The sequence below is a fragment of the Ambystoma mexicanum genome, chromosome 4q (assembly GCF_040938575.1).
Source record: "Ambystoma mexicanum isolate Mex_15411 chromosome 4q, UKY_AmexF1_1, whole genome shotgun sequence".
Lineage (NCBI taxonomy): Eukaryota > Metazoa > Chordata > Amphibia > Caudata > Ambystomatidae > Ambystoma > Ambystoma mexicanum.
Genome location: NC_090928.1, coordinates 105,369,830 through 105,397,625, shown reverse-complemented (window position 1 = coordinate 105,397,625; position 27,796 = coordinate 105,369,830). Strand labels below are relative to the sequence as shown.

The 27,796-nt window shown below is 47.5% G+C and overlaps 1 protein-coding gene across 1 annotated transcript in view; it reads right to left on the bottom strand.

The window, feature by feature from the left end:
* The window catches only part of SNX5 (sorting nexin 5), a 361,295-nt gene that overhangs the window by 238,210 nt on the left and 95,289 nt on the right, over positions 1–27,796 (bottom strand). Inside the window, exon 3 of the mRNA XM_069607548.1 lies at positions 13,312–13,422. Coding sequence (XP_069463649.1) covers positions 13,312–13,422 — 111 coding nt within the window. The remainder of the gene's footprint in view (positions 1–13,311; positions 13,423–27,796) is intronic.

Sequence of the window (27,796 nt, the reverse complement as noted above, 5' to 3'; positions counted from 1 at the left end):
AAATATAGCTGAAGGTGAGCCCTTCTATGATAATGATGTAATTATTGCAGAGGAGACTTGTTTCTCAAATAGGTTGTCAACGCTAAATGATATCTCCAACAGCTCCGACCCTGTCAACCATATGCTAGACCCTCTAGTTCTGACACTAAATTATGGCATTTCTGTGGTGCAGTAGAACGACGGACATGTAAACATGATCCCCATCTTAGTTCTATGAAGCCTATTTGCAAATCTCTTTGGAGAGCCATTAAGGGTGCAAATACTTGCCATATTTCAGATCGTGTTTATTACACAGGAAATAGCCGATATGATTAATAATATGAAAGACGAGATTAGACGAATACATGATCAAATTGACATCTTTATAGTAGAGTTCAATCCTCTAGTCAATGATGCGTTTCTCAAGATAAATCCAACTGAAGTGAGACACTGCAACCACGCGGGCACTCAAATAGAGAGGATAAGAATACAGCAGCTGCTGATTCCAAAAGAACTAAAGTATGCAAATTCAAAACTATCTCCGAATTGCAGCCCTGATAACCCTCTAAACACAAATAATGACCTAAATCAGAATGCTGCAATATTGTTCTCTCCTTGATTGAATTCGATCATTTTTGAAAATGTTAATCATTGCAGTAAAAATGCAGGGCATATAACACAAAGCAAAACATTAATTTAAAAAATCTCTCTCAACAAAGTCTGTAAACACACATAAATCAAATATCAACGCGTAATGGCACTATGGTTCTAAAATGGAGCAAATTAGACACACTCGTTAATAATGTTTCCCATTGGATTCAGCACACAAAAGGATGTTTATCAATTATCCTAGATGAGATCTATGGGGTTCAACTATTAGAAGACATCTATAATCATTCTAAAGCTCTAATCAAAAGGGACATAAAAAGGATGATTCATTAGTGAGCGGACTACTGACACTTGATTTTAAAACCTTCCCACCAATAGGTTCCATGATAAATTTGCTCAACATGGTACTACATCTTAAGCTCTTAGATCATTCCTTACTAGACGTTAGTGTGATGAATCGGATGTTGTCATTACTTCTTTCCCAGAGGTAGCCTCTTCCCATGTGGCCAGGGGACGGCAGCCCCTACCTGATCCTGACCCGGGGGGCAGCTATATGAGGGAGGACCACATGAGGGGAGGCGACCGGGCACTTCGAAAATGCTATCAAGGACAGATAAGAGCCAGTGAAGTGAATGAAAAGGGATTTCGAAACCAGATATGTCAAAAGGGATAGTAACAGAAGTCAAGTTTGCAAGTTCATAAAGTGAATTGTACAAGGTAGTCCTTCAGGATAGTAAACCTGGCAAAGTCAAGTTTGCAAGTGTGTAAAGTGAACCACATGAGAAAAGCCTAGCAGGAAAGGACACCAGCAAAGACAAACTTGTGAGTCAAATTGCATTGAATGTGGAGAAGAACCTGGCAGGGGAGTATAGCAGGTGTCCTGCGAGGCTGGGATCCAAACACAAGTTGTTTTGCATCCAAGTTGTTTTGTTGAACAACAAATCCCAAGGAAGACTTCACCACGAGGAGGCATTTATCCTCTTGCGCTATAAAAATCTTTTATTGTCTTGTTGATCTGTTGTATTGGTGAAGAGAAACCTGGGGAAGAAAGCCATTCCCTGGAACTGTGAGCTTTTGTGCTGGAGTTACACTTTTCTTTTGTACTTTAACATTTGCACACTTTTGAGGCCAAAGACATTACACGCAGCCCCTTAGAGTTACTTTTAGAATGTGAGGGGTAGGTTAGGATTTCCGACACAGGACATTTTACTTTGGACATTTTGACACAGGACAGACCATTAGTTTTGGTTGTAGGGAATTGCCTCCTAGAGTAGGGACAGTGAGGCATTCTCTAACCCCTTTATTATTAATAAAGGTTTGTAACCACAATCATGAGATCTGTGTCTGCGTCTCATTCCTAAGGTTTACTAGGAGGACATTCTCCTTTGTCTCATAGTACTCCGCTTCACTTGTAATACGGAAGTTGTGCATCTACTGACAACCAGATATACCACCTGTGAGACAGGCATGGTATCAAGAGAGACACAGACTCAAAGATAAGTTTTCAAAACCTTCATTTCTTGAGGTTTCTGGATTGGTGTAATGCCTATCTGACCCTAACACCAAAGGGATTATTCCCTTAACTGATGTTTCTAAGGGCTGCCGAAGTCTAGAAGTCCAAAATAAAAGTCTGTATGTGTCCAAAACTATGCTTGCCCTCACTCTTTGGTAAAAATGTGTTAGGAAGTCTTTCAAAAGCAAAAAGTGGTGGTTCAGCAAAAATAGGAAGCCAGGATTGGTTTCAGGTGGTCTGCTCACCAGATGTAGGTTGGTCAGCTTCAAATGAATGATTTCAATCAAAAGGGACTGTTCATAGGGCCCTCTTCATAGTTCAAACAATGTCAAGGGGCCTCATTATGACCCTGGCGGTAAGGCACCGGCACCGTTCATACCGTCCCATCGAATTACGAGTTCTGCTCGCGGGTGGCTGACATCCCTGGCGGGCTGTGCGGCACACGCGATCATAACTCGTAATTGCGCCGACACCGTTATCAATGGTGCAGGCGCATCCATGCTCCCCACCCCCATTCTGCCCTCTAGGGCAGAATGGCAATAGGGAGCCCGGCATTACCGCCACCCGCGAATGGCCAATTACTGGCACATTCAACTCATAATGGGCCGGTTATTGCCCAATCACGGGAGGCGGTGCCGGTAGCTAGCATGGCAGTAGCCGTGCCTGCCAAACCGGCACTGCTACCACTATGCTTGTAATGAGGCCCAATGTCTTGAATGCCTGGAGGTTCCCTTTCCCAAGCTTAATTTCCTTTGATACTCAAAACAAGTAAGATTCCACTTCGATAGGCCTCTTAGCGTTCCCGTCCCCAAGCTCAGACCTCTTCCAATTTCACACACAAGTTCAGCTCTTAGGTCCCTCAGGGTTCCCTTCCCCAAGCTCAGGCCCCTCTTGAGCTAATAAGAAAACACAAGTTCAGTTTGTCATGATGTACCTTTTTTTCTTCGTATATAGTTCCTTCCAAAGGCTAGCATCAGAGACTTTTGAAAACACCAGGGTATTTACTCCTCGAAGTGCAACCACTCTGCATCTTAACCCCTCTCCTTTATCTCCTGCTCTTGATTTTCCTTCAGGGGTTTTCTGCACCCCTTCTTGTTCCCCTCAGTTGCTTGACTTTCCTCCTCGTGCCCACTGGCACCTTTTCTTTCCTTCTCTTGCACACTTGTATTTTCTACACCTTTCCGTTCTGTGAGAAACCTGAAGGTGTCTCACTGACTAGTCCCTGAGGATCTGTCATCCAGGTGGCCAGGACACGGCCATCACTTTTGGATCCAGTTCCTGGGGGTGGACCTGTGCAGGAGGATCACCTAGGTGAGGGTTCTTCAGGGGGCAGGGAGGGAGTGATACACCCAATGGCGAGATGCGGTATCCCCCCCCCATAACGCCTTTACTCCAAACCCAGGTAGGATACATGGGAATTGTAACTCCCCCACCCGCCCCTTTCCTACACAAACACTTTAAGGCAGCCCAATCTGGGAGAAAACCAACTCATACCTGAGCATTGTAACTGAAATGTCCCATACTATGGCCAGGCAAAGTCAGGCAATTACTGTTAACAACTCACACCTGACTTCCATTAAGCTTACCCACATGGATAAAAGGAGGAGCACGAGAGCACACTCGGAGCGAGGCAAAGCACACGAAGGAGCAGTGTTTTCCAGATGGCAGCTGAACGAGGAGCGAAAGACGGCAAACCAAGAAGGGAGAGCAAGGAGGGAGATACCCTTGACCTTTCCGGCGAGAAACTGTTACTTTCCAGAAACCTTCAGATTAAAAGGAAACCAGACTGAAGAATCCTGCATTGTGTATTGGAGATACCTGGGGCCCTCCTGCATGACTGGCCGAGTCGGGCAGGAGCAGCAGCCACTGTGGTACTGTCCTTGGCTCCAGGATCCAAGCAGCGCCAGAAAAATCAACACAGCCGGTGAGTTGGGGAGACCGATGCAACGTCGGTCTGTGTTGAAGTCAAGGTTGTAAGCGGCAACATTGTATGAAGAGCACAAGAGCGAAGAATTTTAACGTTAGTGATGAAAGACGTGAGTTAAGCTCAATTGCCGATGAATATTTGAACTTTAATATGCATCAGAGAAGGTACGAGACAAAGTAACAGAGTGGTCCGGCACCGAGGGTGTGCTCAATGGAAGGTCTCTGTGCGATGTACCCAGCCAAGAAGTGGCAGAAACAAAAGCAATAAAGTGAAATTTATGGATGAAGTGAATCAAAGTGGCCCTGCAATGGTTTAAGAAAAATCCATCGCACAGTCGAAAGTCTTCAAAATTTGATAACAAAAAGAAAGTAAGAATAAAGGATCCAAGCCCGATCGAGGGAGACCAATAGTGAACGTGTGTTTAAGGGGGTCCAAGCCCGACTGAGGGAGACCCATTGTGAACAATAAACCGGAGAACTTGTGAATGTGAAAAATCCTGATGAGAAAGGAACTTTGGTACTGGTTGGTTACGCCAGGCACTCTGCAATAAGAGACGTTGACGCAGAAGTACCAGATACCTATGTTTTGAACTGCAGCCTCGTAGCAGAGAAGCCAGAGTGTGCGTGAAGCTTGTGTGTGCCACTTTGTTCCGTGCCGAAAATGTGGGTAAGGGAAGCCAACTGCTCAACTATCCTGACATATTGTTTCTTCAACACTTTTCTTTTGCATACATCTTTTTCTCGCAACATTTGTATTTAGAAGTAAGGATTGGCAATAGGTTTATTAGTATAGGCCCTTTTATTTTGACAGACTCCACTAGGATTGCGTTATTATTTGATGGTTGTAGCTTGCTCCCATCCTTAGATTTAGGGTTAGATAGTCGTTCTATCAACCCACTGAAGTTCAATAAACACCCTTGAACTTTAATATCTTGCGTCAGTCTTCACTGTTTGATACCATGCCTTCCTTACAGTGCCCACTGGCACCTTCCTTCTTGCTTTGTGCACCCTTGCACTTGGTCGGGTCGCTCGCACCCTTCTCTCTAGTTTTGGGTTGCTGACACCTTCTTAGCATCGTCCTTTTGCTTCGCATCCCTTGCACGCTCACTCTGCTTTCGGACTCTCATTCTTCTCTCAATCTGCTTTCTTTAAGCTTCTTTCCTTTTTCCTTCTTCGTGCTGCTTACACCTTTTCTTTTGCACATTCTGCTTCAGTCAGTCACATACTCCAGAGTCGTTCTCTTTCTCTCTGTCTGTCAGGAATCGAGCTGTAATGCACAAGGGAACCAAGTCAAGTAACATGGCAAAGAAGAAATGCATCAACCTGCGCTCTGTTAATGGTCACCGTAGTGTCTTTCTGCGCTCCATGCCACGGTTTGCACATGATCAGACCCGGGTTTTCGTTATGGGCAGATCGCGGCTAATGGAGTGTTGGAGGTTGCCGTGGAAACTCTGGCGCCCTGTACGCTCTGAATTCTCACAGCACGCTCAGAGTGGGGTCACGTAACAAAAATTTAAACCGCATTTGATTGCTGCTCAAGCGCTTCTGATAGAGTGAAGTTGCTCTGTTATCTTGCTTTCTGAATTCTCGTTACCGAACCTTGCTTTGTACCCGGACTTCTTACGCTCTGCCCCTTGTTTATTCCTGCTTCCCCGTTGACGATTGCTGCTATGTAATTCGGTTGTTTTGCTTCACGACTCCAACTACTAAGACACTCACGTACCGTTCAAGACCTGGATCGCCTCGCCTGCATTTGCTTCACTTCATGGTTTCGTACCGTTTACAGCCTGCCTGTTAACCAAACTTGTTTCTCTCCTTGGATTGGATCCCCACGTCCCCCTGATTATAAGAACTAGAGACTACCTGCAGTGCATTGCCCTCCACCCCTAGGTGTCCTCGTGCCATCTGTTACGGTGGCCCGGACTGGAGACCGAGTGGCACCATAGGTCTAGGCATCCTCGTGCCGTCGAGTCAGTTCTTTTTCCTCAATCCTTCTGCAATCTTTGGGAGAACCTCTTGGATCATAACCTTCTGAACACCTATGTACCGGTAAGCTGTACTGTGTATCCTACCTTGATACTGTTCCTTGCTTATTGTCATTAGCCTATATATTCCTGCCTCTATTGCAGAGTCATTGCTGACCCAGACCGATGGTTTACTTCCCTACCTGCAGATATCTGTAAATCACCATTATGGTTGGTTTTCCCACTGCTCTGTACTCTGCATCAGTCTTGTACCTTAGTTAACACCGACAGTGCCTTTTGTCTTTCCTTCTACAGCCTACGGTCTGTGTTTTGGTTTTTTATCTTTCCACTAATAGGCTCCTTTGTGTGTTCTACCACTCACAGGGGTACATTGGTTAGAAGAATTTGTCGGCTACTCTACGAGCTCAACAGCCCCAAGGTCAACAGGTTCTGATACTCTCTCTCCCACGAGACTCCCCCGGGCAGCAGTGCATTGACAAGCAGTCCCTCCTGTTTGTGCGGGTCCCAGGTCAGAGTCTCACCACCTGCCCCTCAGACACACTTGGGGCTAGCATAGGTCCCAAGGGAACGAGCAATATATTACCTGCCAACAGCAGCCTGCAAGACACGCTGCTCTGTCTTACTGGAGACATGGCTCCCTAGCCACACTGCAGCCCTTCAGACATACCGGGCCAGTGTCTCGGTATGCCCTTCTCTGCTCAGCTACCAGTCCTGCTGCTCTCTGCTCCTTGCCTTCTCCAGTCCAAACAACGCCCCCAGCTCGCTCATTCAGCTGTGCAGAACCACACCTTTTATAGTTGTAGAAGCAGTCAAGTGGAGTCAGGTGTAAGTGATAATTAAATAATGCGCGACTCTGCCTTACTATCAATGGGATATCTTAAGTTCTTTTTACAGCCGGTTTCCCTTACATTCCCCATGATATTCCTATGGGAAATCTTCACTACTCCCATTTGCCTCTTTTTCGTCCCAGCATTTGTTGAAAAATGGGAAGGGGGTGATGGTGTGGGTTTGGAAATTCCCCCTGAGAACCGAGGGAAAGGGTTTTGAGGTACAATGGTATTTTAGGGGGATTGCCATCCTGTCACTCATCCAGTGAGTGTCTTGGTTTATAAGACACTTTTTAAATCTTGTCTGCGGAGTGATTAAAGGGACCGGAGCCTACAGGAGGTTTATGACTCGGACAGGTAGGGGATGAAGGGATCTTATTACCGGAACTCTGCCATTGTGTCACTCGAGTCTTCTTCCTACCCTTTCTCTGGCAACCAACTCCTGTCTTTCTCCCCTTTAGGTTACAAATGACAGGATAAGGTTCACAGGCCACAACTCCTGAATAAAAGTTGTACGAATCAAGAAGCCCATGAAGGCATCTGGGATTTTCTTTCCCTCTCCTATTGCCCCTTTAGGATACTGTGTCACCCCAGGTTCCTCTACCCAGCTGATCCTCCCTCGCTCGTCCATCCCCAGGGTTAGGATCCAAGAACAATTGCCCTCCCCTGGCCACCTGAATAGAGGACTTTCAGGGTTTAGATGGGAGAACACCCCTAGGTTACACACACACCGCAGCTTCGGTACTTAGTGACTCAAAGCAGGTGTTAGTTCTGACAAGACTTACTTTAAGGCACTTCAACACCTTCAAATAGGCAAGACACTCTTTCTCTGAATATCTCTTCAAGAAAGGGGCTGCCTCATTGCCGCTCTTGTCTGCTACAACAACCTTAAGTTTGCCTTTATGACCCACTTCTCTCTGTCGCTTACAGTCTTTGGCAATATAGGTTGTGCCAACTTCAAATAAGATTTATGAGCCGAAAGTTTCCCTTCTCCAACTTTGCCTTCATCTCTCTGCCAACTGTTAGCCAAAAGAATGACTCAGAAGCCTTGGTGCCACTCTCTTGGCTTCAGGTAATGCTTAAACACTTGCATCTTAGGCAGGTTGAACTTCTCTTGGGCTCACAGTATTGGCTAGATTGCTTTCTGGCTTTAAGAAAGGCTGCTTTCAGTCTTAATAGGGAAATACTCGTGGCTTGGGCAATGCTTGCTCTCTCTCAAACTGTAGATGTAATGTTTAAACACCATTTCTTTTATAAGAAATTAATATTCATGTGAATAAAGATGCAAAGTTCACTCTTCCCTTGACAAGCTAATTAGGCACACACAAGCACTTCTCCATAAGCTTTACAAAGTTTAAAGAGTTTAAAAATGGCATTCTACAGTGAATGTCTGCCCCCCCTATGCGGGGGTGATCGCCATAATCCGGTAATATCCCCAGCCACGAGTGGCGCCCAACGACTGTGCTAGTGGCCAAGGCCTTCCCACACATTCCGCTGTATCCAGTCCGGACTGCAGTGTCCCTCATCTCACCCTCCGGGAACTACCCGGCCGCATTGGCCACTGCCATTCAAAGGACCAAGGAGAACTTTGCCATGTCGCAAGAGGCATTCAAGGCATTCAAGGCATGCAGTGCAAGACTGCTCAATGCAAACACATCCTTACCCCATGCATCAAACATCCTACTTACCCTGTCCAGTGGAAGGTAGAAGTCTCAGGCTAGCTGTCGCGGCCTGAACCACCAAGCTCTCAGCCAAAGAATGGGAGGAAAGAAAATTCAGATCCAACGATGTGGGATGGGGTTTCCTTGCCAGATCCCAGTCTACGCCCTAACAGAGGCAGGTTTCTCCCACACCTCCAATACGGGGGACTCCACTGAAACATTGAAGGCAGGAACCTCTTTTGGGGGCATCGTCCAGAATATTACAAAGTTCATACTAAGCTTTGCACCTGGATGGAGCAGATAGCCCCAGAGTACTGGCCACCTTAGCCATCAAGCGCTTGAAGGCAGTTTGAGGGTTTCTTGGGGTGGGAGCTTGCAAAAATTCTATCTACAGAGAGTTCCTCTGGCAAGCCCAGCACGTCCTCACCTTCCCAGTAGAATTCTTCTAGGAAATCCCTCATCGCCCTAGAACCGATAGGTTTGAGCCCAAAAGAGACCTGGTCGCTCTCCTCGTCATACATCCCTGACATGAAGGCATCCATAGGAAGTGGAACATATTTGCATAGCCGTGGTGTCTGTGACATCAGTCATCGGAGAGGCCGCCGCTCCCGAAGGCAGGGCCTGTCAGTGCAGAGAGACTTCTGTCTCCGTCTGGTCCAGGTCCAAACCCTTAGGCATGCAGGAGTGGTCCCCAGACGCGGTGGGACCCTGCAACACCTTAGTCGGAGCTAACAGCGTTGTCGCTGGCGTCACAGGCGCTGATGCCAGAACCGCCAGCGCCTTGGCAAAGAAGTCCAACATCTTCAGACAGATGTTCTCCCATTCCTCTGGCGTGGAGGACTTTGTAGGAAAAAAAGATACCTGCGCAGGACCCTCTGGGTACTCCCTGAAACTGTGGTTCTTAATCTTTGAAGAAGAATGTTGGTGCAAGGACTCACTCGGAAGGCGGGACCTCTTCCCATACTTCTTTTTCTTGTCCTTATAATGCACAGAGCCACTTGCTCCTTGGAGCATTGTTCCGTGCTACCCCGTGCCACCTCGACCGACATTGCGATGCCTCACATTTTGCCTTGAGGGCGAAAGTGAAGATCTTCACCACCCTCTCCCAGAGGGACTTCGGGTGCATGGACTGGCATGACCAGCAATCCTGGGTTTCATGCTCCTCCCCCCAAGTGATATAAGCAAATCCTGTGTGGATCTGAGACCGACATCTGCCGGCTGCAGTCCACACATGGCTTGAAGCCTGAGGCCTTGGACCGAGTAGACATGGCGTATTTTGAAAAAAGTAGGTAAGCTCGACGAGTGTGTTCCCATCAGCGAACAGAGGGCGTGGAAAAAAGTAAATGAGGGCACGGCCCTGATATACAAATACTTGCTTCGATGTCCTATCTGGCGCAGCGTTAGAGGCGTCGGCAAGAACCAACACGGAGCTGCTGTGCGTCCCCATGATGGTAAAAAGGTTTCCGAAGAACAGCAACACTGGTATAGGGGTATCATAAAGGAGGAATCTGTGGGAGGAAAGAATCCATTAGAATGGGGCTAATCTGGACCGTACGGCACAAAGGAAGTTATAGGTGATTATGTAAGGTAGTTGACATGGGATACAATGTAGAACTTGCTTAGGAGTTTTTACTCCCACTCTTTGTGATGGAAACAGCGTGTGCTACAGTCGGAATTGATTTTGTTAAATGCTAATGTTATGGTGTTTGGAAGGCACCAAGTGTTCCTGCTGGTGGCCAATGGCTTTCTGTAATGGCATAATCAAATTACATTTTTTTGTTTTTTTAAATGATCTGGATTTCTAGTCTAAATAGGGTGGTATTGTTTCATACAATATTGGAACTGGGAGACAGGCATGTTATCAAGAGAGACACAGACTCAAAGATGTTATTTTCAAAACCTTTATTTACAAAGGTTCCTGGGTTGGTGTAATGCCTAACTAGAACTAACTCTAAACGGATGGTTCCCTTAACTGATGTTTCTAAAGGCTGTTGATGTCCGATAGTCAAAATTAAAAGTCTGTCTGTGTCTAAACCTATGCTTACCCTCACTCTGTGCAAACAATTTGATAGGAAGTATTTGAAAAAGAGAAATAGTAGTTCAACAGAAAATAGGCGCCCAGGGTTGGTTTCAAGTGGTCTTCTCAACAGGTGTAATGTGGTCAATGTCACAAAAATGAGTTAAACAAAAAAGGGCTATTCGTAAGACCTTCTCCACTGAGCCCTTGTAATATTCTCAAATACCTTCAGTGTCTTTGGTTCCTTGGGGTTCCATTCCCCAAAGCTTCAACTTGTCCGAGTTCCAAACACCACAAAAGAAATGGAACGGTTCCTTTTGAAACTTCATAGGGTTCCAATCCCCAAGCTTCAATCCTTTCAACACTTCAAAACGATAAGTCTCCAACGTGGCTAGGCAACTTAGGGTTCCCTTCCCCAAGCTGAGGCCCCTTTCAGTTTTCAACACAAAAATTCAGTTTTGTCAGGAAGTACTTTGCTTTTCCTTCAATATCATGAACTAGGTCATCCACTTTGTTAGGCCTCTCTGGATTCACTTCCCCAAGCTTAGGCCCCTTTTTGGGGTACAATCAGAGACTTTCGAAACCGCCTAGATCTTTGCTCCTCCTAGGCATTATTGCTCTGATCTGTTTCCCCTCTATTTCTTTCACCTTCGGGTGCTTTCTGCACCCCTTCTTGTTCTCCTTTGCTTCTTCCTTCTGCACACTTGCACCTTCCCTTTTCTGTTCCTGTTTTCCACCATGCACTCTTGCACCTTCCTTTGCTTTCTTACCGTGCCTCTTGCACAATTTACATACATTCTGTTCCCTTAACGTGCACCCTTGCACCTGTCTGTTTATTTCTCGTGCTTCCTGCACACTTGACACACTGTCCTCTCTTTAGCGTGCATGCTTTGCACTTTTTAAAAGCTGTTATTCCATTTTTCCTTCTTTGTACTCTTCAAATGCCTCTTTCACTTTTCTTCTAGCAGCTAGCCCAACTTCCTTCTTTCTCTTCTGCACCGCTTATTTCTATTTCTCTTATACTGATTATTCCATACACTTTCTGTCCTTCGTACACTTTATCTCACATTTTTCTCCGTGCTGCTTTAAAACTGTATTTCTCCTGCTCTGCTTCAGTCAAACGCACGCTCCCGAGTTTCTCTCACTCGCCGGGTAGCGTCGCATTGACAAGTGGAGTCTCTGGATAAAGAGTGGAAATCAGGGTCTCACCACCTGCCCCCTCAGGCACCATTGGGACAGGCACACGTCACAAGGGAACAATCATTTTACTGAATGCCACCAGCAGGATGCAGACTACCTTACTCTGGCTGCTCAGAGGCACGTCTCCCTAGCCAAGCTGACACTGAGCCAGTGTCTTGGCAAGCCGTTCTCATCCAGGCTTCAACTCCTGCTGCTCTCTGCTCGTTGGCTTCTCTGGTCCAGACAGCATCCCCAGCTTGCTTCCTTCCTTGTGAAAATCCACACCATAGTTGAAAAAACAGTCAAGTGGAGTCAGGTGTGAGTGGTCCTTATTAAATGCCTGACCTTGCCTGGCTATTAGTGGGACAACTTAAGTTTTTTCTATAGTAGGTTTCCCTTACTTTTCCCATTTTGTTTCTATGGGTAATCTTCATTGATCCCGGTTGCCACTATCTCGTCCCAGTTTAGTTGGAAATGGGGAGAGGGTGATGGAAGGGTTTTGGAGGGTAGATCTATTTCCCACTACTCTATCAGGGAAACGAAAATGGACAGAAGAAATCCTCTAGCCTGGTTTTCCCTCAAGGGGAGGGTTGCCCCCTTTCATATAACTGATGGTTTATTATATAGACATGGGTCTTGATGGTATTCCCTGTGATCTAGATCGGTAGAAGATGCATGGATATTAATATCAGACTACTTTCTTTGTTTTAGTTGGTTTTTCTTCCTCCCCCTATCTTGGGCAACTCTTTCCTTCCTTCTCCTTGGGGCGTGGATGGCTGGATTGGAATTAGGGAAAATTAGACCTGCATTAGGGTGACGTGAATCAATGTATCCCATAAAGGCGTCTTGGACATCCTCCTGCTCTTCTATCGCCCTGTCAGAATACTGTGTCTCACCTGGGGTATTCCCACGAAAAGAACGCTGGGCTCCCCTACCGAGGTGATTCTGCCTCGCTCGTCCATCCAGAGGGTTGGGATCCAAGAGCGATGGCCATCCCCTGCCCACATGAATAGAGGATTCTCGGGGTCTACATGTGAGAATACCCCTAAGTTTCTCACATGAACAAGACAGCATTCATTTTTTGGACTCACTAGAAAGAGGACGTCATCCTTTGAATGGCTGGCAAAGTGATGGGTGGCTTCGCAGACAAAACAGAGACATGGCAACAAAGCAAGACCAGGTTGACACTCAGTACCAAGTATAAACTTAAAAGAAATAGTTATTACAGCTACAGAATGCCACTATTCAGAATTGTGGCATGTGAATTTTGATCCAACAAAATGTTCTTCATCAGAGCAAATGTGTAAGCTTTGAAAATATATGACAATTTACTTGCTGGGTTTTGCAAGGGCAGAGAGCAGGAAAGAAAGCACATACAATCCTTGAAGTGAATGCTACCAACACCAAAACAAACGAATCCAACTACAAGCCGCATGAGGGGGATTCCTTTCGATCAATTAGCAGAGGAGGCTTGATTAGCACACAAAAAACATTTTCTGAATAAATCACTTGATCAAAGACAAAGCACTTTTACAGTTATAAGAAATAGGAATATGTGAGCATTCATGGAATAAGCAAGTGGCAGGCATACCACCACCAGCGCACATAAACTTACAATTATTCCTGCATACTCTTCACACTCAATTAGAGTTTCATGTAACCAGACAAAATCTTCATGCTGTCTCAAAACAGAAAACTCTGGGCTTTGAAAAACTGGCAGTGTTGTCTGAAAAACAAAGAAAAAATTCCAAAAAACTAAGCACAATACAGGTTTTTTATTTTGAAAACATGCATTACTACTTTTACAAATGTACAAAGACCCATTAAAACATGGTTTACAACGGAAGTGTAACAATTGTACCATTAAAGAATCTGTGCACATTAACGGTTCACTGCATCAAAAGGGATAATGCAGGAGCCCTACAGCGATAAACGGAGCAGGGGGAGGGCAGAGGGGAGGGTAGACAGCGAGAAGGGACGGGGAAAAGGACAAGTATTGACAAATCCAACTCCTTTGTTGCCTTTGTCAATGTATTTTTGTAACAGGCCTCTAGCGCAAGGAACGGATCCAACAATCAAGTGGCAGAAGGCACACTGGGTCAAGGCAGTTGTATTAAACCAGTTTAATACAAACTAATTGCGACGGCCGACATGCCCGACTTTTTTTATTGAATACCCCCCTTAACGACATATATATGTGGGGCTTATGTGATATTATATTAATAGGGGGGGATGAAGGGGTCTCCCCCCGCATATCTATGTGGTGTAGAGGGGGTTAAATAAAAAATTAATTTTAAAAAGTAGCCATTTTCGGCCGTCGCAATTACGGGGGTTACAGTGATGACATAGCTCCTGTGGTGGGCTGGAAAGAACAATGCTAATTGCTAATAGCGCAGGGAGCTCTTGATTCTATTAAAGACAAGGAGGCGAGCATTATGCATTATGCATTATGCTTCATCTTCTTATTTATTTGCTCTCCAGCAGTTTCAACACACAACAAATAAAATGTCCATCCTTCCGATGGCACAAACACATTTTTTTTTTTTTCTTCAAAACTTGATTTCCCATCAGCCTAGGCCCTGAACCCAGTGTCCTGGTCATGTGACCTAGTCCTTCCTCTGTAAACCTCCTCTTCTTTGACTGCATTCCAACTAACATCGTAAACATCTCCTGAACTGAGAACTTGATCCGGGAGGTCCCTGAACTGTAGAACTGTGAAAACGAACTCTCGCATCCAAACTTGCGATCACAATCGATGCTTTCCGATCAGCTCTCGTGCTTACTCAGCCGTTCTTCTGATCTTCTCCTAAGACGGAAAGACAACAGTACAAATTAGGGCGGCGGATACACACCCTATTCCTGAGGAAAAATGCACTTGTTATTCACTCTGTACATATCTTAATATTACCACGTCATCTCTTATCCTTCTCTCGTGTATCTCGGGTGGGAGATTAATGCTCGCCTCCTTGTCTTTAATAGAATCAAGAGCTCCCTGCGCTATTAGCAGGGGGAATCTTCATTCTATGTCAAGACGGAGGCGAGCATTATGCTTGTTCAAAGCTTCTTACCATAGCTTCTGCCAGTGCATTAATTGGCTTAAAGTAAAACGTTCTGAACGTGCTATCACTCGCCCAATCGGCTGCTTTCAAAATATCTTGCAATGTCGCTCCTTGACGGAGTGCTTTGGATGCCCCCGCTCCTCTTACAGAGTGAGCTCCAAACGTCGCCATGTCTATCCCTGCTAGACTCATGACTTCTCTAACCCACCTTGCTATAGTGGCTGTCGCTACGCCTTTATGCGGTTTCCTGCGCGCTATCAGCAATTGCGTCGTCCCCGACGGTCTCAGCTCAGCTGTTCTATTTATATATTCTCTTATGCATGCGGCTACGCACCATTTAGGATGGTCTTGCATATATGGATACGTTATTGACGAGGAGTCTATCTTTGTCCTCCTGGCCAGATGGAAAGTCACTCCGTCTGGTCCGTATATCATTCTGTCTACCTCCAATGCTTTGACGTCTGCTACTCTCCTGCAAGAGATCATGCATAGAAGCATCGCTAATTTCTCCGACAGTCTTCCCAGTGTTAGGTACCTATCACTGGGCCAGTCGGCTAATAGTCGAAGCACGACTGTAACGTCCCATAGAGATTTATACCTCGGTTGCGGAGGCTTTCTGCATCTTATCCCTTTCAGGAGTCTAATTACTGCCACGTTCTCACCTACTGGTACTCCATCAATAGGCATATGGCCTGTCGATATTGCGGATCGATATACCCCTATCGTGCGGTAGGCTTTACCGTCCTGCAGAAGTTCCGCCAGGAAATTCACGATCTCTACTAGAGGGGCAGAAACGGGATGAAAACCTCTCGCCTTGCACCATCTTGACCATTTGTTCCAAGCTGCATCGTAGCTCCTTCTAGTCGATGGAGCCCATGATTCTGCGATGAGGCTCGCAGCTTGAGGCGAAATTCCCGGGAGATTCCAACGTCTCCTGCTATCTTGCACACCATTAGCGGCATCGTCCCCTTCACTCTCAGAGGGTGATACGACCCAGCTGGGTCCGTGAGGAGATCTTCCTCTTGCGGCAACACTCGAGGATAGTCCGCCATCAGTTCCATTAACGCTGGAAACCAGACTTGGGACTTCCATATCGGCACTACTATGATCAGATTCGCTTCCTCCTTGCGTACTTTTGTTAGAACTCTGCTTATCATTATAAATGGAGGGAAAGCATATAGCGTTTGACCTCTCCAAACTTGCAGAAAAGCATCTGTCCCTGCTGCTGCTGGGTCCAGCCTCCAGCTGAAAAACCTGCTCATTTGAGCGTTCAGTCTGGACGCAAATAGATCTGCGTGAAACGGTCCCCAGAGCTTCTCTATCCGCTGGAATGTCGCTCTGTGCAGCATCCAGTCGCTGGTGTCTGTGAGATGTCTGGAGTTCCAGTCTGCCACCACGTTCTGGGCTCCTGGTAGATATTCTGCCGTCACTGCCGTTCCCGACTCCAGACAAGAGTGCCAGAAGTCCTTGGCTATCTCTGCTAACAATCTGGACTTCGTCCCACCTAAGTGATTTATGTATTTGACTGCTGAGATGTTGTCCATCTTCAGAAGTATACATGAGTTCACTCTGTCCTTGGTGAAGGCTCTGATAGCAAAAGAGCCGGCCAGAAGCTCCAGGCAGTTTATGTGAAGCTTGAGCTCCTCCGAGCTCCATCTGCCTCCCGTTTGGAGTTCTCCGCATCGGGCACCCCAGCCTGCCCTGCTGGCGTCCGATTCTATTACCATGTCCGGGCGGTCGCCAAAAATGGCTCTGCCGTTCCATGCCTCCATGTTCTGGAGCCACCACTCTAGCTCCGTTCGGGCTTCTTGGTCTAGCTGGACTAGCTGGTGATAGCCGAGCACTTGCTGTAGGTGTCTTATTTTCAACCTCTGGAGCGCTCGGTAATGAAGGGGCCCTGGGAATATCGCTTGAATTGACGCCGCCAGCAGACCCACAATTCTTGCGATTGTTCGCAGCGATGTGGACGGTCTCTCGAGGCACGTCCTTATCTCCCTTCGAATATCCCTGATCTTCCTGTTCTATCCTCCTGACTGGTACAGTTTCCGATTTCTCTTGGTTCACTAGGAATCCCAAAGAGGTCAGTAGGTTCGCTACCCATCTGGTCTGATATCGCAGCGCCTCTTCGCTGCTTGCCATTATTAGGATATCGTCTAGGTAGATGATGATCCGAATGCCCTTCTCTGATTGCTGCTGCTACTGGTCTCATCATTTTCGTAAATGCCCAGGGAGCGGACGCTAGTCCGAAAGGCATCGTGGCGAACTGCCATAATCGCCCGTCCCAGTTGAAAGCCAGGAAGGGTCGGTATTCCTGATCTACTGGGATCGTGAGATACGCGTCTTTCAGGTCTATTCTTGTGAGCCAGTCGCCCTGTCTGAGCGTGTCTCTCAGCTGGTGAGTCCCTTCCATCTTGAAGTGGTTGTAAACTACCCACTCGTTCAAGTCCTTCAGATTTATTACTGGCCTCACTTTCTCTTTCCTGTGCACCAGGAACATATTGCTTATAAATTTCGGAGCTACGCATGGCTCGATGGCCCGTTTCTCCGCTAAACTCTGAAGTTCTGTTCGCAACAGGGCTGCTTCTGTTCGCGCTGTCACTATCAACCTGGGGGTTGTGTATTGGATCGGGGTCTGTGTAAATTGTATGTGTAGGCCCCTGACTGACTGAAGCACCCAAGCGTTGCAGGAAAGCGCGCACCAGTTCTCCCAGTACATCGCTGTCCTCCCCCCTACTGCAGGGTAAGCGGATACTCTCACCTGTGGGAACGTATTGTCCTCTTCCCTGTCCTCCGCCTCGCTTTCCTCTAGGGAAACGGCCTCTGGGTTGGAAGAAGGTGTCTGGCTTCTTATCTTCCCAATATTGCGCTCTGTTCGATTGAGGCCTTCTGGCTGACTGATAACGACCGGACGCTCGGCCTCTGTAGCGACCGGTCCCTCCAAAAACCCTTCCGGGGAAGATTTTTCTAATGGAGACTTGCGCTTTCTCCAATGAGGTGTAGGTCCCTACGAACCTCCCCATCTCCTTTCCGAAGGTCTCGCCGAACAGCAGTCCTTGCGCGGCCTCTCCTGCTTCGTAGGAGGACAGGTCTCCTAGCTTTTGATCTATCTTCAAAAGCAGTCCTCTTCTGCGCTCTGAGGATATGGCGCAGTTCGCGTTACCTAACAGGCATACGGCTCTTTGGGCCGAGTTCGCCAATACATCCGGGTCAATTTCTTCCCCTGTGTCTTTCGCTCTTTCTGCCAGGTCCATGATCTTGGCTAGTGGGCCTGCTAGATCCAGGACCTTCTCCTGACAACTCCTCCAGGAGCGGTCGATCCCTTTCCTAGGGTCTCTATTCGATTTCGCCACAAACGCTAACATTTTAGGGTCCAATTCTGGCGCTTCTGCTACCTTCCCTGGGAGTTCCGGCCTGGGGCATTCCGCCCTCATTCTTTGCCTCACTTCCTTCTCTAAGGCCTTGCGTAGCCTCTGCGTCATGTATCGTGCCACTCTCGGGGAGGGCACCCATTCCGAAGATCTCGGGTTCCTAATCTCCTCGGGTTGGAACATGTCTGAGGTTTCCTCCTCTAGATGATTCAGTTTTCTCAGTCTCTTTTTCGGAGGCGGTAAGCTCCCTTCGTCTCCGTCCTTATCTTCCTCCTCCTGCGAGGATGTTGGAGATTCTACGGATTCCTCTTCTCGAGGGACCTCCTCTCCTGCGTCTCCCATATTCTCTTCCCCTGGGTAGGGGGTCATGAGGCTCGGCACCTCCGACTTGGCCATAAAGGCTTCTCTGAGCCTATTGAAAGCGTCGGATGCCTCCGGGGCCTTTGGATTCGCCCCTTCAGGTTGGCCCGGGGGGTCAGAAGAGTTCGCGCTCTTCCGGGCCTTCGTACACCCCTGAGGGCTCTCTGGCGTGGCCCTGGTGGACGTGCTTGTTGATGGTACGGTGCTTCTGTCCTTTTGGCTTAGGAAAGTCTCGATTGTTAGCAGGCGGTCCTGCAGGGGTCTGACCCCTAGAGCCACTGCCTCTATGAGTGAATTACCCAGCACGTCCTTGAAGCTCTGAGCCAGATCTTCCGAGTACGTGGCTTCTTGCTCCTCCTCACTCCACTCAAAATCGGCCATGATATGTGCTGGTAGGTGCCTGATAGTACCTGAACAGGTGTAAGGGCACGTCCACTTCTCACTCCTTTATCTAGAGGCTGCACCCGACTGCAAAGCAGCTTCTTTACTTTTTTCAGTGTAGGCACTGAGTTCACCAATTCGCTCTTATGAGCGCTCTCCGGTAAAGATTATCGATCTAGCTCTGCCGGGGAATCGGGTCGCACTGCCCGCGCAGCGGTTAGCCCCTCCTTCCGCGAGGGTGGAGGACTGGGGAAAGACGTATCTCCTCCGGCGTCGTCCGCGTTGGGCGTTAACTCTGTCTCTCGCGCCTCCCTCACGAAGGTGGGGGTCTCGCTCCCTCACTGTCGACGTGAGTGCGGTGTCTCAGGCCGGCCCCTGAGGTGCTGATACTGCAGCACGGGGCTCAGGCTAAAAACAAATTAAAGTAAAGGATTGTCGAATCCTCCCTACGCTGCGCGATCCCTGCGCGCTGTCCTAATGATTGGTCGTGAGAAAAACGCTATCTATCATCGCTACAACTGATAACCCAAGACAAAAAAGCTGACAGAAATGCGCAGCTAAATGAAAGGGTACTTATCTCTTGGAGAGCAGGAAAAGAAGAGGAGGTTTACAGAGGAAGGACTAGGCCACATGACCAGGACACTGGGTTCAGGGCCTAGGCTGATGGGAAATGAAGTTTTGGAAAAAAAAAAAATGTGTTTGTGCCATCGGAAGGATGGACATTTTATTTGTTGTGTTGAAACTGCTGGAGAGCAAATAAATAAGAAGATGAAGCATAATGCATAATGCTCGCCTCCGTCTTGACATAGAATTAGTGGATAGGAATGGCCATAGGCATGTGCATGGGCAGTCAATGGGTGGGTAAGTAATCAAAAACCAACAAGCTGGGTGCCAGTCCTCGGATATGGTTTGCCTCCTTGCTGTAACCCCAGCGCAACAGTTCTTATAGGGGCCACGCCAAAAAAAAGGAGGGCGGGGGGGTGGAATTGGAGAAACGGGCTTTGTCAAACTTAGCTTCGACAACCAGACAGTTCATTAGAAGGGCCCCCGCTACCAGCCATGGCCCTCGAGCTTGTGCTGCCTCTGAAAGGAGACCGGTTTTTCAACAGAAATTTTAAAAAAAGTTGGAGCCCTCAGTCTGGATTTACCGGATCCTGTGGTACCCCTAGGTGCTCCAGTATGTGACGTCGCGTTCCTATTGCAATGCAGAGCAGAAGCCAAAAGAAACCTCTGTAGCTGTTCCAAAGGGAACTTAATCGGGCGTAACATTTTCCAGAGACACAGAATACTTTGCTAATTGTATGAGGGTGAGAGGCCCGCAGTTCTCTGGGTACACGATCAAGGATAACAATCTATTTCTCACTTCTGTCAATAGTCCAAGCATTGCAGAGTGATAACTTGAGTTTGTTTAAAATAAACCGTCTTGCCAACATTCTTTGTGCATAGGACAATGCACACAATGTGCTGAGCGCAATTACATTTCGTGAAATGTAACCATGCACTTAAAACTGCTCGCGATACTTAAAGAAAGGTTGATTGAGCTGTGTGTCCCGTGGCTTCTTAATAACAAGCATTGGCAATGCCAAGAGTGTGGGCTTTTTGTATAGGTATGGGAAAGATACGTGCCAGTCACTGCCGTAGTGGTATTAAATGGCCATTGATTATAGCAGGTGCAAAATTGTGCGAGAACCTGAGCATCTAATAGCAGTGCCTGGCAAAGGACTAATATAAACAAGCCAAAACTGTTGGCTGTGCCAATGCTTGTTTTTTAACAGGACTTCAGTGAAGGACGCGCATAGTGTTTATAAGTCGAGTGGTTGAAAGCAGACCTGGTTAACACATGTTTATTACACCAGCAGCAGGTTTAGAGATCCAATTAAGTGATTAACTCTCAGAAGACTGCTTTGCGAAAACACTGGCAGGCCCATCGGGTGCAAAGTTTGATGGCCAGGCTTGAGTAAAGCGTTACCATGAGGCGGTGTTTTGGGCGCGGAGCAGCAGGAACTGGGTGGGAATGGCCACAGGGAGTAGCAAGGCCATGGGCAGTCAATGGGTGGGCAAATAACCACACAACGCTTACAAGCTGCTTGTCCCCAATTTCTCCCAATGTGTACTCTAATGCAATAGTGTTGTCTTATAGGGGGCGCTAATCAGGGCTGGATTGGCCTATACGGAACTCTGGAGATTTCCCAGTAGGCCTCTGCACCCTGTGCCTCTTTTGTGCGTGAACCTATTTTATTCCCACATTTTTTCATAGGAAAAATGCTTGGACTTGCTGCAAATGTGTAACATGGGGCCACTTAGAATATTATTTTCAATGCCCCTTTTGGTTCCCAGGCTGCCCCTGGCGCTAATAGCTCAAACTAAAAAGGATAGGAAATCAGGATTAGAAGCATAGACATGCTTGACACAGTTAATGTTAAAAAGTCGTAAATTAGGACTTTAATCGTGCCGCGGTCTTTCAGGGTCAATGTCAGTGGGAACTTTCTATCAAAGCTTCCACGTTATGTACATTGCTTTCCCGATGTTACTGTGTGACGTCACTGGGCGCACCTTTTCCAAATGGCGCTAGAAACGTTGCCTGCACGTTCCAAAAGCAGCAGATCCATGTACACTTAGGGTATAATTCATATAAATCGCTTTATAAGGGCAAAATCCCATTGGCAAACGCTCTGTCAATTAGGCGCTTAAGTTTGTCAAGGGTTCTAGGAATGTTCCCTGCCAGTTGCAGCTAGCCACCGCTTTTCCTCGAGAACTTTCCCCTGTGGCTTGAGGGACTGTTCACTCCAGGCCTCTGCCAGCAGCCTCTTTCCTCTAAAGCACTTGCTTCAAGCACCTTACAGGGGTGGTGGCGGTTGGGTGGTGTGGGGGTGTTGCTTCAGAAGTCTACTTAAGGTCTCCTAGTCATCCCCTCTGTTCACCTTCTCTCCACTGCCAGGCATCTGCGATTTTCTCTCCAGAATTGGTTCCACTCCCCTCTATAACTCAATCTTCTTGTTTGCTAAAGCATGTAAGCCTCACCTATCTGGAGGTCTTGTGGCAGCTCTTTGTGGGTACAGAAACAGGCGTGCTACCTTCACGTCTCTGAACACTCCTCTACAGCACATGGTTCTACTGTTTTCTAGGGCTGCTACTAGTCTTGTCTGCTACTGCATATGGGTTTGGAACTAAACATTGGTGTGCCTCTCTTCTTGGACTCTCCATTTTACTTATGTCTTCTGAGTAATAGCTATGGCATTCCTCCCTTTCTCCCCACACTCCCCCAAATCCTCCCACATCCTCTCACCTCAGATTTCTCTAAAAAAAGAATTGTAGTCGGAGTCACTTGGTCAGGCCACCTAGAAAGAGACTCGGTTTCTCATTGCTCGTACTGCCACAGTAGGAACTTCACCCCCTGGAGGCAATTTGTCACGGTCCCAAGGAATGTCCCCCAGGCCTCGTTCATTCTTAAAAATCTCATTAGATCTGCAGGGAGGGTTCCCCAGCTCACATACTTGACCTAAGAGAAATGCACTTGCCCAATTGCGAAAGGTAACAAACCATTTTACAGAAAGCCCTGTGTGATGAACCCGATGGAGTCATCACCGATTTGCTGGCAGCGACCTCCTCCCATGTGGCCAGGGGACAGCAGCCACTACCCGATGCTGACCCTGCGGGCGGCTGTATGAGGGAGGATCAGATGGGGGAAGACAAACTTCGGGGAGATGTTGTGGCTTTCGGGTGAGTCATGGTATCCCCATTTTCTTATGAAAATAACCCTCCCATATCTAATACCATCATGGCCTATTGTTAAACGCCCACTCTTTCTCCCATGAAGAATAAGGAGATCACTCTTTCCAATTGCACATACTATTTATCCAAGAATCATTTTCCATTTAGGACTACTGAACATGTCTATTCAAGACTTCCAAACCAATTCCAAAACCTGCACTTCATATCCTAGAATGACATAAGTACTGGGACAAAGAATAAGAAGAAGAATTGAGCAATGCAGAATGAGAAAAGCCCCAAGCACAGTGAGCTTTCTAGCGTTTACTCATATCAACCTCTGCCTGGAAAGTTTAAAAGGCAAATGAAGCAGTGCATCAACATCTGCTGCTCTGGGGAGAGAACGGCATCTCTCTGTGAGGCTGAGGAGATTGCAGGGTGAGGACCAGCATGGTGGAGCCAGGCGGCTCACCAGAGTAGAAGGAGAAGGCTGCAGAGCAAGGCAGACACGCTGCAAGAACGCCAGGAGTTAGCGAGGGACTCCTGGGTGTCCGCAGGTGATCAAGAGCAGTGCTTTACTTACCTGTGGCCGGAGTGAAGCAGACGCTGGCAGTGAAAGCAGTGAGAACTGAATAAATCAGGCAGAGGCAGTCATGAGATGGAAGCAGATGAAAGCGCTTCCCGGTTGACTGCGCGAGCATACAACAAAGCCAATAAATGCTGGTGAGTCTTCCCAGAGGCTGTGGGACCACAGGGTGTGTTGGCAGATATGCAAAAATAAGTGATTACGTTGTACACTGGTTTATGTTGGTATAGCCAATCTGGATGTACTTTCTACAGCATGACACGTTTCACTGTCTGTGAGTCCTTGTATGGTAATAGTGGCATATTTGTCAGTGTAGCCTGCATGTACATGTATAGGCACAGCCAGCATGAAAAGGTTTTATATACCTCGCTGAATATGTATACTTGAAGGGAAAATTGACACAGGTACTGGGAGAATCAAGTGAAAGAGGCCACCAGGTAATGGTAGCCGGCACCCACTGGAGATGCTGTAATGACATGGCAAAACGTGTCTTGTGTTTGTTTGACAATAAAAAACATTTGAACAAAAAAAAAGAAAATGTTTTTGTTGTGTAGTGCTCGTCTGATGTGATGTAGCCAGTGATGTCACGTGGAGTGTTGACGAGTGAATGGTGGAATGTTATGAGTGAGAGTTCTGAGTGGTGGCAGTTACAGCTGGCCTGCCTGGGTGATGGGAGCCGGTGTTGTCCTAGCTAATGTCCTATATGTCTCATGTGTAACTGTAACTAAGAAGCTGGAATAAACTTATATGAAGTAATCATAAAGAGCCTGAACACACATTTTAGTTTTATATAGCATATGTTGTGGGCAAACGCATCATGAAAATGCTTTGGAAAATGCTTGCGCACTGTTAGTGACTTGCATGTATTGTTTTATTTCATGCTCTATCATATAAAAATGTGGCTTTTTACCCAATTTTTTACCAAGTGCTGTAATGGCAGCCATTATTTTACAAATGTTCTCTTGTTTGTTTTGGGCTCCCTCGATGAGCTCTGTCAATCCAGCGCAAACATTTACTCTCCTCAAGTAAAAAAATTCAACAGCTGACAATGGTTCAGATCTAGAACATTGACCAACACAGTACTTTAGTGTTTTGAGTCAGCAGACAGAACGGTATTAGGTCAAAAGGCCTTCGCTCGACCCCCAAAAAAACAATTATTTAGAAAGACTGCTCCGTGATCGCATTGAGCAGTCTTTCTAAACCGAACTATCACACCCCTGCTGCATACGAGTGCAGCGGGTAAGTGTGTCTATGTGTGTGTGTGTATAACTGTGTGCGAAAACGTGTTTATATGTAAGGCGAGCGGTGATGAGCAAAGGTGGGGCTGACCAACTGCTGACATTTTAAATACTGTTGTGTTTTGTCGCCGTCAGTTTTGGCTGGATTATAAAAATAACTATGAAGGAGCTGGGGACTCGCCAAATAAACCGAAAAAACTAAGTGGTGGGGCTCATTGCAGTGGTCATGCGCGAGAACACCCGGTCATACATGACATTGATGAACAACTGAGGTTTTCAAAAACAATATTTCAGGGACCACACAAAGACTGGAAAAACGTAATACCGGGAACCGAGTCGGAAGCGGCTGGGATAGTGAGGAGTGTCTCACAGTGCGGCTTGACTCGTCTGCGTGTGGGAGGGTCCCTTCCTCTAAACGTTTCCCTGCGAGGAGTGCGGAAGTGGCCGACGCGGTGCGACGCGGCGTGAAGCGAAGCAGGTAGCTTACTGAGGCGAGCGGCAGAACGGGAGCGGCGGAGCCCGCGGAGCTGCAGAGTTGAGGAGCAGCGTCCCGTTGAGGCGGTGTGTGCGGGGTGTGTAGCGGCGGTCAGCTGGCAAAGAGACCAATGGAGAGGCCCCCCTGCAAAGAGGCAGCTACGAGGCGGTAAGCAGTAATGCCTCATTAAGGCTGCCAACAGAACTAACAGAGCGCATTGGTGCAAAGGCGCCTTACCGTTTGCTTTTGCTCCTGATATTCTTGTTTATGACACGCCATAATCTCCTTTATCGCTAGCGGTCCGTTTTGCTCCTGGACCTGATATTTTTTCCTTTGATACGCCACAACCGCCTTTATCACTAGCGGTGGCGCAGTTTCCAGTGGTAATCTGGTTGACTGTGCTTTGTTAGAATAGGCTAAATTAGTCAATGAGCATACAGCCATCTTATTGGGTGTTTAATGTTCGGGTGTGCCATTGATAACTTACTTAGAGGCTTGTGCTCTCTTTAAAATTACTCTCCCCCGTGAAGCGGACTGCGCAGGAAGCGACAAGGGAGTAGTTTGCTGTTTGTGAGAGCAGCTGGCTGGCTCAGACCACGAGCTGTGCCGTTCATCTGGAATAACCTTTGCTGAGTTATTTATCCACTGGTCTCCGATTAACACTTGGGTACAGCCGTGAGACTGTGGGGCTTGCCCTTTGATCACGGCTGCCCCTGTGAGACCAAGGCTACTATAGAGTATCTTGTTAAACTGCTACCTTAAGGCGAGGGACTCCACAGATCCCAGTACCCCTGGATAAGGTGAAGAAGAGTCAACACCTCTGTTAAAACCACATCTACGGCAACCTCCCGGAGTTTCCAATGGATTGCGCCTGATTAACTGGGCTAACCATATGCCGTTTCAATCCAACTATAATTTATATAGAAAAGAGGAAACTGTCGGAAGCGGCCGCCCAATTCTCTAACTGACTGAGTGAGAGATTGCTATTGCGGTGCGGCTTGACTGTCTGCCGGCCGTTGAGAGAGGTTCTTTCCTCTAGTCCTCCAACACTCGCATCCACCAGCTCCTAGAGGGTTGTGGGGAAGCCAGGCGCTGGGCGCTGAGCTCTGGGCGCCGGATCGCCGTCGGAGCGACCTGCATGCTGCCGGGGGACGGGGGAACCCGGTCAGAGAGGCAAGTACACGCTACGAGTAAGGAGCCGCGGGGGGCCACTACTGGCGATTGGTGGTCGGCCCACGCGTGTTGCGAACCCGTGCTCCCCCCCGAAGAGGCAGAAGCGCGGGAGGAAGGTGCGGGTGTCCTGGCCGGGACCGCTGAACTTAAGGAAGTTCAGCGGCCGGTATATCTGGTGCCTATTGGTGCCTATTGGCGTCCCTGCTCCCCCCGCACCTTCCCCCCTGGCACATTACAGCAAGCTGCACCTGTGGTGCAGGGGACACACTAAGACTTTGTTGGGGTGGTGCTGGAACTGTAAGAGAGGTGGGAAGTACTCCCTGTATCCCCAGTGGAAGAGGCCCATTGGACCCCCTCCCCCCTTTTTTACTTAACCCCTTCTTTCTATGTTTGTACTTCATCTGGGGGGGGTGACAGACAGGTGGCCCCATAAAAAACAGTACTACTACCCTCCCTCTAATTATTTATTCATTTGAATAACTTAAAATGCCTCCTGGACAAAAGACAGCACAAAACAAATATAATTTACGAAAGACACCGAAAGCCCGAGAAGCAGAGGCATTGCGGAGTGAGGAGAAGGACAGTACTAAGGAAATTTCCATGAAGAAGCTCAAAAAGCCCACCCTCCCAGGTCAAGGGAAGATTACTGGTTTCTTCCCTACAAATTCTATACCTGAAACTAATTCAACGATCATAGAGGAACCAACATACATTGGAGGGGGTGGGGGGGACTGTATGAGTACCACTAACTTCGACGACATCGATAATAATTCTCTACTTGATCTATGCCTGAACATACAACGTGGGATGACCCCCCTGATACCCAAGAGGCAGGACGATAAAGATCTGACACAGGGAACGCATCCTGCGGCTTCTCCTGTCATTATCTCGGGCTACTCTGAGCAGGGGGGCAGATTATCAGCCTCCCCCAACCTAGTAATGGTATCAATGGAGGACGTCCCGGACAATGAGGATGTGGACCCTTCTATCCCGTTTCCTGGAGCAAATGAAATAGCAGAGATACAATCCTCTGTAACTTCTATCCAGTTTGCCCTAAAAATTCTGCTCCAAATGACCGGACGCATCTTAGCCAATACCACCGCACCGATCACTCCCCGGACTTATGAAAATCCTGTGGAAGATGAGGCAGAAATCAACTTAGCGGAGGCCATTGATATAGCTGAAGAGATAAATGCCATGCCCATTAAAGAAGCATCTGCAAATATGGACCAGAGCGAGATGGTTTTTTACTCTCGCAAACAGCGCAAACTGGCTAAGAAGGCTCAACAAAACAGGAAAAAACTGTCAGAGTGCCCCTCAGTAGAAGAACTTGTGAAAACCGGGGGCCGCTCAAAAAAAGCAAAGAAAAGGGCTGCCCGAGCTAAGAAAAGGAATAACAATGGAGGTGGTTGCCTGACTAGCTGGCTGATTACAGACCAAGATCAGAACAAGGAACAGTCGAAGAAGCCGCCAATGCCTGCAAGGGAGGATGAGGATACTGAGGCTAAAGGTACATTGACTTTGGATGACCTAGAAGCACTGGACGAAGAGTAGGAACAACTTGAAGTCGATGCTCAGCTGCCAGAGGAAAGGTTATGTAAGTCCCCGGAGAAACCATCCCATCCTCTGCTGCCTCAGTCTAAAATCATCCATCCTCCTAGCAAACCAACGGAGGAGGGTTTGAGTTCTCCGTTCAGTAGGATATGTCGGATCAAGAACCTTTATAATAACGGCGGGCGCAGATGGCTGTCT